The sequence below is a fragment of the Dunckerocampus dactyliophorus genome, chromosome 9 (assembly GCF_027744805.1).
Source record: "Dunckerocampus dactyliophorus isolate RoL2022-P2 chromosome 9, RoL_Ddac_1.1, whole genome shotgun sequence".
NCBI lineage: Eukaryota > Metazoa > Chordata > Actinopteri > Syngnathiformes > Syngnathidae > Dunckerocampus > Dunckerocampus dactyliophorus.
In genome coordinates this window covers 1549776-1562500 of record NC_072827.1, presented here as the reverse complement: position 1 = coordinate 1562500, position 12725 = coordinate 1549776, and the positions used below count along the sequence as shown (strand labels likewise).

The following is a 12725-nucleotide window of genomic DNA, read 5'->3' as shown; positions in this document are numbered from 1 at the left end:
ATGTTATAAACGGAATCATTATCGTAATTATAATTTTAAAAAACACCACCCAACTATATATCTTTATTATTTATCCTGAAAGTTTCAACACTTGTATATTTCTGCATAAAAACCTTAAAACCTTCTTCTCCTTTTAACCAACATAAGTGGTGATGCTCGTTTGAACTTGCGAACATGACAGGACATTATAAAAATAGTACTTAGTATGGTCAAGCCTTGAGAAAATGTCTCAATAGGACTGACGAATGGATAAGTCAGCAGCCTACACACCTTTTACCCTGGTTCCCCGCATGCGCAGTGCCGGGACTGGAGAATACAATGTCATGCACCCCTGTCGTTGTGTTTTCAGGTTGGACAAAATGTGTTTTTATGTGGACGTACATGTACATTTTTTTAAACTTGTGTGGATGGACATTTTTTTTTTTTTTACATCAAAGTGGAGGGAATGTGCACTTTTTTCATGTCCGTTCATTCCTGCTTGAAATTTCTACTTTCAGATAGTCAGCGGAAATACGACTATGGTTATTTTGGCGTGGTTGTTCATTTCAATAAAGTGATTGTTGATCGACCACCTCTTCATCATTCTCTCAATGTCTGGGCAAAATCTACAGTATTTGATATCAACACAAAAACATCACGATGTGTAACCCGGAAGAGTTTGCATCTGCAGAATGGGCAGATTATGCATTTCCCAGCATGCTTTAAAATGATGACTTTTGACTGTCTTTTGCCTTTTGAAAGTGTTTAGTTGTGTCCAGTTCAGTTATTTTGACTTTTGGTCTGAATCTGGCAACCTTATTAAGAATGGTTGTGAATTCCATGCTATATACAGTACAATATTTTTTTTCCCACTTTTAATACTAAAATTGCAGAGGAGTAGTTTAAACCAGAGGAATGGTGTGGTGGTTCAGCGAAGGGAGCTCTTTTTAAAGTAGCTGTAACCTTGTCACCTTGGTAACTTCAGCTAAACTCATAACCTGGTCCTGACCAGGTTAGAATTGTTACCCAGACTTTCAGCATAAAATCAGCTATGTACATCTGTTAGCAGATGTATATGTCCCTGCAGTCCTTGTGTGAGTCCTCAGCCTGTTGGTCTTTTTTATATAACAATATTTGCTGGCGGAGTAAACACTCAAAGGCAACAGTAGTACAAAAAAAACCTTTATTTTAACAAAAGGAAAAAATGGTGAAGAGAGAGCTGAGCCGGAAGGCAGAAATCTCAATTTACCGGTCGATCTATGTTCCCACCCTCACCTATGCTCATGAGCTTTGGGTCGTGACGGAAAGAACGAGATACAAGCGGCTGAAATGAGTTTCCTCCATAGGGTGGCTGGACTCACCCTAAGAGATAGGGTGAGGAGCTCGGCCATCCAGGAGGGGCTCAGAATAGAGCTGCTTCTCCTGCAAATGAGGAGCCAGTTGAGGTGGCTCGGGCATCTAGTTAGGACGCCTCCCTGGTGAGGTGTTTCGGGCACGCCCCGCCGGGAGAAGGCCCCCGGAGCAGACCTAGGACACGCTGGAGGGATTATGTCTTACAGCTGGCATGGGGGTGGTGGAACTGGAACAGGTGGCTGGGGACAGGGAAGTCTGCGCTTCCCTACTGAGACTGCTGCCCCTGCGACCCGGACCTGGATAAGCGGAGGAAGATGGATGGAAAAAATTGTACAAGAAAAGAATTTGTAATTGTTTACTTTTGTGGAACTAAATTTACTTATGTGGAACACATAAGTAAACAAGATGGCCGCGGTGCTCCGTCACTGAAGTACGCACAGGGAACAGTGCGCAGGGATACGGCGAGAGACAAATATATAACGCCAAGCGTTTCATGAGGTCTGATTGTTTTGAGAAGACATTTTGTGATGCAAGTGTATTAATCTTTTGAAGGCATTTTGTTTTGAGAAGCCAAACTCTGTACTTAATTGTCCCCAGCAACTAAGTGGAACTACGTTCTTCATCAAGGAAATCTGACCAGAAGTGGACTTAAGAGACCAAGTCGCTGTTATTGGACTGCAGTGCTGATGGGGGTGTCATACAACTTCATGTCAAAAAATCCAAACTATCCCTTTAATTGGTCCCGTGACTGTGGTTATCAACTTAGTCAAGTCCTGTTTTCAGCTTTCCAGCTACAGTAAGTGCACGTTCACATGAAAGGGGGCGTTTGAAGTCAAGTTATCCTACTTCTGCTGAAAAGTGAAGCATCCCAGCCAGTGTATTTTACAAAAAAATGAGTACATAATTATTATGGAGCGTTATGAGGAGTTCCCAAAAGATTAAGACTGCGAAAAGCAACACTGTCGCCGCCGACAGACCGAGGGAGGATCACTGACAGTATAATGCTGAGCATGTAGTGGGCAAGTTAACACTGATGTATTATGTCATTTTAGGGGTGTTTTTTGAAATAAAAAGTGACACCATTTAATCAAATGGGTATTTAAAAGCGTTAAATAATAAAACATTCGTTTTTTTTTATTAGGATTAAATAAGCAAGAAAATAAATATATTCATCTGTTATGTGCACTGTGATTGGCTGACGACTAGTCCAGGCTGTACTCCGCCTCTCGCCCGAAGTCAGCTGGGATAGGCTCCAGCATGCCCCGGCGACCCCAGCGAGGATGAGCGGCATAGAAAACTCCGTGAACACACTCCAAGCCCCGCCCCTTTTAAAGGCCCAGACACACCAGTCACAGATATCACAATATAGTTGGTATTTTGATTAGGACTGACGTTAAAAGCTTTGGGAAGAAAAGTAGAAAAAATATGAAAATACGAGTGTGAGTGACGTTGAGAAGGTGAAGTAACCAAGTTGCATTGTGGGCTTTGACGACAGGAATGCAAATGTTTTTGTGTGGGGTTTTTTCAGTGGCGAAAAAAAAACGCAAAATAATTTATGCAACGAAGAAAAGAGGGCTTATAAATTTCCACTTGCACTATGGATATGGTATGAGAAGAAAAGATGGATCATGTTCTCAAATTTCTATCTACCTTAATAACGTTTTGGGCGTGGAGGGGGAGTATATTGCTTGCTGCCGTAAAATAGATCAACGGATGGCGTAGATTACCACTGATCTGTTCGAAAAAAATCTGGATAGATCATACCTCGCACGCGCCCGTGCAAGCCGCTGACGCAACAGCGCGCGCACGAGAGGCCATCTTACCACTCACGTGTCGTACGTAGCAGACTACATTGGCACAGCGTACATAGTGTACAAAGCAGATGAAGAGGCTAACAGAACATCTATATTTGACATTAAAAAGCGGGGAGATTCTCCCATTCCTTCAAGTAACGCAACCTTCGTCCCTTAAAGACCATTTGATACGTTATTCTCTATCTTTTGGCTATATTAAATGTACTTTTTCCCTTCCAATTCTCATTGCCTTTGGGACAAAATTCTACTGTGCACCCTGGCTCAGCACTCCCCTATAGCAATGATAGTTTTACTCCTCTAGAAAGAGATTTTCATTTGAACTGCATATCCCATCCCTTTTTTCCACTAAAATCCATGGTCATGATCCTTTACTTTTATTCTTACTTTCATACAATTCACTATGCTCTCGTCTGTACAAAATATGAACCATAAAAGAGACAAGTTTTAAAATCATTTCACATTTTGATGATTTTTTTGTTTGTGTTATGAAATAGAAATAAGCTCTTTTCTGATATAGAAATATATTTGAACAAAAACCACAGGAATAATATGTGATAACCATAATGTGTAATAACCATAAACAAACACACAGAAAAAAACCACAACACTGAAACAAAACCATATGCTTTGGGTAAGACAATACGTTGTTTGCAATCTCAAACATACCGGTATGCATGTTCAGTAATATTATTTTCCAGAACATATCATATGAATGAATCCTTTTACGTCAGTCATTCAGCAGCAAAAAAAAAGGTTGTTTATCCAAATGAAGGGTCAATTGTATGCTAACTGGCTTGCTAACTGCACTGTATACAATGCCTGGTAAGCATCATGGAAGCACTGAGATTCTCCTTCCTTCAAGTAACGCAACCTTCGTCCCTTAAAGAAATACATATATCATGATAGAACAAAAAAGTAGGTACATTTCCTCTTAGCTATTATAGAGCTATATAAACCTATCAATTCTGGACATACATTTAATCAGAGGAATTTTACACGATCGAAAATATCTGAGAGATCAACAGTGCAAAACCCTTAAATGATCAATCATAAATCTACATTTCAATCATACTTACAGGTGAAATGTTCGTCCACAGCCTTTGAACTGGAGATTTGTACAGTTAATAGCTGCACATGCAGGCATCTTAAGGTGAAATTTGTGTCCAATCCGAATGAATAAAAGAAGTTCACCACGAATGCAAAAGCTTGTCGAAAAGTGTTTCTTGCGAGTGGCAATATGGCGGCCGTTTGCCTTCACAAGTCATAGCCAATGAGCTATCCAGATATATAATAGAGATCAGTGGCTGTGATCTGTGAGCTAACAAAGAGACGCCGAATGGCCTGGATAGCAGCCGTGAGACGACCAAACATCACTTTCAACGCCATCACCCGACACATGTTGGTGTGTTCACGGCATTTTCACACTGGTAAGTTTGAATCAAAGCATGTGTTTTGCTCTTTCACACCTAGCATTTAGTAGGCCGCTAGCGTTAGCCAAGCTAGCTGAGGGCACCGAACAAAGTACCGTGTTTTGGGAATAAAACACGTTGTCTGTTGACTTTGAGTGATTTGTAAGCTCAAGAATGAACGAAAGAACCGTGATCAATGTACACAGTTTTAAAAGTAATAAGGGGAGTGTGTGTTTTTCAGGGAGACCTGCTAATGAAATGGATGAAAGCCATCCAGACTGGGCACCCTCATTACATCTCGGACACACGGAGGTGAAAGCTGCAGATAACGAGAGACTACAGATAACATTGCACGAGGAGGAACTTTCTCCAACAAGAGAGGAGAACGAGCGACTACGACAACAACTTGAAGGTGTTTGCAAGCTGTTTTTTCAACTAAGAGTTTAGACAAATTCAACTATGCATGCAAAGGTTTTTCATTAAAATAATAAAAAATATATAGAAAAATATCAGCTAAATTTAAAGAGTTAATTCTCTTTTTGAAATAAATATAGGAAAACTAAAATATAATCAATCTTTTTTGGGGGCAAACTATGCTCAAATCCTCATACCAAAAGAACAAAAGAAATAAAGGAAAGGACATTTTCAAATGTCAGCAGCAACTCAAAAATACTACTTTGAACAGTATTATTTTTTTTTTAGAAAGCAGAACATTGTAGGAGAGAAAAAAAGAGAGTAAAAACACATTAATTACGTTTTAGAACTACAAATAAACTTGATTCTTAGTTTGTTAATTTAAAATTGGCCATTCTATTCAATTCCATTTTCCTCCGCTTATCCGGGTCCGGGTCCGGGTCGCGGGGGCAGCAGTCTCAGTAGGGAAGTCCAGACTTACCAGTCCCCAGCAACCTCCTCCAGCTCCACCAGAGGACACCAAGGCGTTCCCTGGCCAGCTGTGAGACATAATCCCGCCAGCGTGTCCTAGGTCTGCCCCGGGGCCTTCTCCCGGCTGAGCATGCCTGGAACACCTCACCAGGGAGGCATCCGGACTAGATGCCCGAGCCACCTCAACTGGCTCCTCTCGATGTGAAGGAGCAGCGGCTCTATTCTGAGCTCCTCGCGGATGACCGAGCTCCTCACCCTGTCTCTTAGGGTGAGTCCAGCCACCCTCCGGAGGAAACTCATTTCATCCGCTTGTATCCACCATCTTGTTCTTTCAGTCATGACCCAAAGCTCATGAGCATAGGTGAGGGTGGGAACATAGATCGATCAGTAAATTCTGACTCAGCTCTCTCTTCACCACGACGGTCCGGTACAGCGACCGCATTACTGCAGACGCTGCGCCGATCCGCCTGTCGACCTCACACTCCAACCTTCCCTCACTCGTGAACAAGACCCCGAGATACTTGAACTCCTCCACCTGCAGCAGGACCTCATTCCCAACCCGGAGGGAGCAATCCACCCTTTTCCGACTGAGAACCATGGCCTCACATTTGGAGGTGCTGAGTCTCATCCCAGCCATTGGCCATCAAAATAAAATGATTTAAATATTTGACCTTGGCTAGCACCTCTCAAAGTCTAGACAGCATCATAATTACATCTGGACTCACCTCCAGCCTCCACCTTGTTTCTTGTAGTTAGGACTACTTGTTTGTTTATCACACATGGGTCTTCATCACATGTTCTGACACACTGACAGGTAAGTGACCGCGTCTGAATGAGGTTTGAGTGTAATGAGTAGTCATATATCATTTAATGAAGATTAAAAAACACGTTTTATATCCGGCTCTGTAAAACAGGGCGAGAGCCATCGCGCCACGAGGGAGCTGACGGCTGCAAGGATGGCTTGTGACTGCTTTTAGGGTGAGGTGGACGTCGCAGGAAAAGCCGCTGCTGCTCAGTGACAACACACAACCTTCACAACAATACGTACTTTCACAGTCCCCAAATACCAGAAAAAGTAGCGAGATTTGCTGCAAGTGCTTCTGCTCCGACCCTTTTTAATAGGGTTTCATTTGGTCCAGTTTGGTTTAGTTTGCTTGAATAAGGTATTGTTCGGTTAAACGTGCATCCAGTGTGTCTCCTTTTGTTGTGGCCCTTGAGCCTGGTTGTAACACAGTAAAATATTGAAGTAACCATCAGTCTTTATTCCACTGTTAAGTAGAATTCTGGCAATTGAGCTTTTACTATTTAAAGAAATTGTTTGTTTTATTTTACAGTCCACAATAAGCTTTCTGTTTGTGTCCTGCAGACATCCAGCAGCTGATTGGTCGTCAAGAAGAATGTCCCTCTCAGCCACCGAGGGGTAGCTCCACTTGGCAGCAGAAGGAGCCGCAGCCTGTTAAAGAGGAAAAGGAGGAGCCAGAGCCTACCCACATTAATGAGAAAGGGGAGGAGCCCCAGCGCCCCGATGTGAAAGAGGAAGACAAAGAACTTTCGATCACTCAGGAGGGAGAGCGTCTCCTAGGGCCAGAGGAGGCTGATCTCATCATGTTGCCACTGACTGGTGTCTCTGTGAAGACCGAAGACGATGAAGACAAACCGCCTGAGTCCTCACAGCTTCATCATAGTCCAAGTGAGGAGAAGAGAGAGGCGGAGCCGTCAAGCAGCAGCTCACCAGAGCACATGACAACAGAAGCTGATGGAGACCACTGTGGGGACAACCTCCTAGCTCCACTGGCAGATAGTGACGACATAATGTTCCACCCTCCTGACGATGAAGACAGCGACAACATCCAAGAATCTTTGAGCACCAACACAGACTGTGAAGGTCATATGACGACTCACACCGACAACAAACACTCTGAATGCTCTAAAAAGAAGGCAGGTAAAAAACATTTTAACTGCTCAGTTTGTGATAAAAAATGTTCTTGTAAAAGTAATTTTATTCGACACATGAGAACACACACAGGGGAAAGACCTTTTAGTTGCTCATACTGTGGTAAAAGCTTCACTGACAAAGCAAATATGACATCACACATGAGAACACACACAGGAGAAAAGCGTTTTAGTTGCTCATACTGCGGTAAAAACTTTACTCACAAAGCAAATATGACATCACACATGAGAACCCACACAGGAGAAAAACCTTTTATTTGCTCAGACTGTGGTAAAAGCTTCACTCATAAGGCAACTATGGTATCACATATGAGAGTACACACAGGAGAAAAACCTTTTAGTTGCTCAGACTGCGGTAAAAGCTTCACTCACAAGGCAACTATGGTATCACATATGAGAATACACACAGGAGAAAAACCTTTTATTTGCTCAGAATGTGGTAAAAGCTTCACTCAAAGGGCAAGTATGGTATCACACATGAGAATACACACCGTAGAAAAACTTTTTATTTGCTCATACTGTGGCAAAAGCTTCACGCACAAATCGTATATGGTTGTACACATGCGAACACACACATGTGAAAAGCCTTTTACTTGCTCAAACTGTTTTAAAAGTTTCACACAAAAGGTAACTTTGGTATCACACATGAGAACACACACAGGAGAGAAACCTTTTACGTGTTCACACTGTGGTCAAAGATTCACTCACAAAGTAAATATGGTAAAACACACGAGAACACACAGGAAATAAACATTTAATTTGCTCAAATTATGGTGACACATTTCCTCGGAGGTCCTCTTTGAACAGACATATGCAGAATCACTGATGGTCTACTGAAGTTAAGGTCAAGGTCAAATTAATTTACATAGCACATTTCCAACAGTTAACTGGCCAAAGTGCTGTACAGCAGCCAATAAAACACAAACTACACCAAACATACCCAATAATAAAAAGTGTATTTAAAAACAATACAGAAAAAGTAATGACACTAGTAAAACAGTCAAAACAATGCCGAGGTTAACCTGTGTTAAAAGCCAGTCCATAAAAATAATAATGCTCCAGTGTTTGTGCAGATCTAATGTTTAGGCTCAGACTATTCCCAAGTCTTGGACCTGTGACAGAAAAGTCCCTATCACCCCGAGATTTAAGATTAGATCTTGGACGTCATTGCTCTATGGGGAACATAAACAGACTAAGTCAGATAAATATGAAGCCGTTCAGCCGTTGAAAAACCAAGAGAAGAATTTTGAACTGGGTCCTGTAAGTAACAGGTAACCCCTGTCCATCCATCCATCTTCTATGCCGCTTACCCTTGACTGTATGCCGTAATCGCTAAATGCTGGAACTGATGAAGTCACTTCATGTTCAACAGCTTCCAGATGTTAATCTGCAAAGTAGCTATTTGATTCCTTTTGCTGACTTGAGTCAGATATGAAGTGAGTCATTGAAGTGAATCAGGTACTGGAGTCACAGAGCGCATGATTTGATTTGATTTTGCTGAAACGAGTGTATGTAAAAAAAGGGAATAATTATTTTAAAAATGTCGTGTGTTTTATTCAGATTATTACGATGAACAAGAAATTAAAGGCAAAATGACAAAATTTTATTGAAAAATTTGTATCTGTTTTATAAATATCGAATCAATGTCAGCAATAATGGCTCTGTACTGACTTGGTATTGGATCGATATCAAAGGTTCAGTATGGCCCAGCCCTATCTGTCTATGTGCCTGTCAGCTCCAAATGAAAAACTAAGCCCCCCTAAAATATTTGATCTTATGCTGCATTTTATTGTGGACATTGAATGCAACACCTAATAGTTTTTGATGTGTGTGTGTGTGTGTCACGATCTGAGTATTTTCCAATGTATCTGTTGGAGCCTGAAATGTATCATCTGTGCTATTCTTCACTGCTTGGTTTGGTCAGTAAAAATGTTAAATTATATAACTAATAATAAATTATATAACCAATAATAATTCTATAATAAGTGATGAAGTTAATAGGTGACAGTAAGTTGGATGATGAGTGAGTACAGACAATGTAATACTTCATGTAGTGGTAAGAAATGAAGTGCAGTTGTCACTTGACTTACATAGCATTGTGCAGATTCTTCTCTGGCTCCAGATTCTTCTTTCTTGTGCTTTACAAACATCAACCGCTTGTACTGTTTCTTGAAATGGCTCATTTTCATGCATTGTTTTAGTTCTTTACTTAATCTGTTCCACAATGTAATTCCACATACAGATACAGTATACTGAAGGTTTTTAGCATTGTTCGTGCAAAAAAAGTGTTTTAATAAAAAAAAATGTAAATAATAAAAAGGTCACATTTCTCTTTTTGAGAAGAATTGTATTACGTTTTTTGGTAGCAGGCTCTTGTTTGCTCGATGCATAATTTTAGCTGTTTGAAAGTATTAGCAAATTTAGAAGTAATGTAAAATCAGAGCAAAAATGATGCATACATTCGCCGTATATATTTTGGAAAATGCACCAAATGGTCTCTATGATTACCGTAATGACCGATATAGCACAAGAATGCACAGACTCTTGCTTCAGAAACTATTGCAATAAATTTGATAGTTTAATACTGTTAAGGATTTTCTTACCAATGTATGTACATGCTCTTCATGTTGTTATCTGAAGTTGATCAAACATTCACTGTGACTTTTTGTTTATTCAGTAGTGTTGTGAAGTGGACTGAGAAAAAGCAGTTGAGTTGACCTAAGTGCTCCCCCCCCTTGCACCTGGGGTGTGAGGTAAGACCATGGTTGACCCCCGTGCATGGGCTTGGGGAGCAAATGGGCCATATAAAGATCATGGGGCACATTACACCAGCGTGTGAAGACAGCTGTTTTCTCTGTCAGTCCACTTCTTGAACTGATCGTGACTGATAACGTAACTGAACTCATCACATCCATTGCTGTGGTACCGCCCACCTATGACAATAAAAGAAGCGCGGGGAGAGTGTCCCACCAGAGAGTGTTGCAGTGTGGCACGGACGCTCTCTCCTCGCGCGAGAAAATCTCAAATCTTGTTTTCTGCGTCATTTTGTTAGTTCTTTGGTGGTTGGGGGAAAGTTTCCCTGACAAATAGTGACACTAATTTGAAACTAGTATTGCAAATCCTACTGCCGGCTGCAGCTTCCATGTTAAATGTTTCAGCAAAACTAATTTGGCAACGTCCGGCATGCTGGATTTAAAGACTTAACAGGCTGGGTATTGTTCGCAGGCCGTTTGCTCAGGTCTGCTGTAGGCTATGTGATGGAAACGCATTCCTTTGTATAAGATAGTCCACCTCAGGTAAATTTGTTTGCTCAATTTTGGCCATAATTTTGGTTGTGCAATTACATGGAATGATTTTTCCCCCAAAATATTTCTTCATAGAAAATCTTAAAATTAAAGTTTGTTAATTAGGCAATGAAACGCTGGGGTGAATTGTACGACCCTGTGAGGATTTTAGAGGACACAAAAGTTCTCTCTGAAGAACATGCTTTAAAAACAACATTAAATGACCCCAAAATTACAAAAAACATAGATTGTGTAATGACTGTGCTGTTCAAAGTTGTGGTTATAATGGGACTTTATTGTCCTCCTCCAAGGGTAGTAAGTTCTGACACGGCAAAATAAATAAATTACAAAACATCAAAATCAATTTTACTATTGTTGAAAAGGGGTAGTGCTTCTTTTAGAGTTGGGACACCATGGAAAGATTCTGGTCAGAGAATCATTTAATCATCTTTATTATGTAGGTGGATGGGCTCTTGAATGTGTGTTCGTCCAGATAAAATTGGGTTTGTCGAAATGAGGGGATTTGTGTGTCCAAAGGCTTGAAGTGTATGTGTGGTCTAAACCAGTGGTCCCCAACCTTTTTTGACCCACGGACCGGCTTGTGTTCCCACAAATCTCCCGCGAACCGCGGCGGCGGCGGGGGTGTCGTACATTATAGCGATCTAATTTATCTTATCTATTGTGTAAAACTAAGACATGAATAACATCAAATTAAAAGCACCAAAGGAATGCCAACCCACCATCCACCAGTTCAAGTTCCAGCCAAGTTTTCGCTGTTTGACATGTGTAGTAAAAGTCAGTGCGCTAGCATGAATTAACGTGGGACAAATGTGCACATTAGCATTCAATAAGTCATCAAAACTTACCTTTATGCATTCTCACATAGTATCAGCATTTCAGACCAAATATGAGGTGAAAGAAAAATGGTACAAATACAGTAGTAGTCTATCTGTGCATGAGATAAAGTTAGCACACCCACAATGGACATGCGTCAAGTGAGACGGATGTAACCGAGAGAATCCGGCCACTTTTCAAAATAAAACATAAAAAAAAATTAAATAATGGAAATCATTTTTTCTTTTTCTGCGGCCCGGTACCAAATGACCCACGGCCAGGGGGTTGAGGACCACTGGTCTAAACAATCGGAACACATGCAATTACAAACAATGCCAAGTAAAGCAGCCCAACAGCACTCACATGACGCAAATCAAGGCATGCACAGTACACATATCAAGTCATGCTAAGAGATACACAAGTGATAGCAAACATGCTCGTCAGTGAGCCAGTTAGCAAACAATTACAAGCACATGGCTCAGAAGTATACTCCCAATCACAACACATCCAACAAACTAGCCTTCATTTCGCTCCCAACACTGCTTAAATCAACAACAGCAAACACTCCTAATGCACAACATAATCATCAAACTCACCTTGTTGAGTCACACAACGCACATAAAGGATTCACACTTCATACTCCACATGGGAAGCAAGACCAAACTAGCAAAAACTGCTACCAGTGCTCAGCTAGCTCCTTTCAAAGAAGGTTGCATTGAAGTTCATCACGTACCTCCCAGGCACAAGTTGCTGCTGTGTTCATGGACACTTGGACATTACAGAAAAAGGCTACAAATGTTCTACTTATAACAGACATCAAAGTTAAACAAATAGACTTTCAGACACAGCCGCCCCCAACTGTCTGTGCGGCAGCTGAAAGTGATGACATAGTCTCTGTGCTGGTGTCATCATCAGCCATTTCTTCAAGAGGCGGGAGCAGAATGAGGCGAGCAACTGGACGACAATAGCTGTGATTCCCCACCTGAACACTGGCCTTGCAGATGCGTCCATTGGCTCCTGGATAGGTTTGAATAATCCTTCCCACAGGCCAGAATGATCGGGGGAGTTGAGGACCCATTATTAAGACGATTTGACCAACCAAGAGTGTCTTGCCGTCAATCCTCCACTTGCTGCGCTCTTGCAGCCCTGGCAGGTAATGTCGGCTGAAAGATGACCAAAAGCCATCTGCAAGGGCTTGGCTGTGCCTCCAGCGT

General features: G+C 41.4%; 2 protein-coding genes across 2 annotated transcripts in view; both read left to right on the top strand.

The window, feature by feature from the left end:
* The window catches only part of LOC129188059 (zinc finger protein 1 homolog), a 28640-nt gene extending 28077 nt beyond the window's left edge, over positions 1 to 563 (top strand). The window contains exon 3 of the mRNA XM_054788054.1: positions 1 to 563. This exon is cut by the window's left edge and continues 1339 nt beyond it. The gene's annotated coding sequence lies outside the window, so the exon portion shown is untranslated.
* A 3857-nt stretch (positions 564 to 4420) lies between these two features.
* Positions 4421 to 10396, top strand: LOC129188062 (gastrula zinc finger protein XlCGF57.1-like). Its single transcript, XM_054788057.1, has 3 exons — positions 4421 to 4573; positions 4797 to 4967; positions 6807 to 10396. Exons 1-3 carry the CDS (start codon positions 4483 to 4485, stop codon positions 8141 to 8143), a joined length of 1599 nt encoding a protein of 532 aa, XP_054644032.1. The 5' UTR covers positions 4421 to 4482; the 3' UTR covers positions 8144 to 10396.
* The last annotated feature ends 2329 nt before the right edge of the window (positions 10397 to 12725 follow it).

What these genes read in the sequence shown, in the direction of transcription:
- LOC129188062 (XM_054788057.1), top strand. Translation starts at nt 4,483, where the DNA reads ATGGCCTGGATAGCAGCCGTGAGACGACCAAACATCACTTTCAACGCC. An exon ending in TTCACGGCATTTTCACACTG is followed by an intron (nt 4,574 to 4,796) that starts GTAAGTTTGAAT and finishes TGTGTTTTTCAG; the next exon opens with GGAGACCTGCTAATGAAATG. An exon ending in ACTACGACAACAACTTGAAG is followed by an intron (nt 4,968 to 6,806) that starts GTGTTTGCAAGC and finishes TGTGTCCTGCAG; the next exon opens with ACATCCAGCAGCTGATTGGT.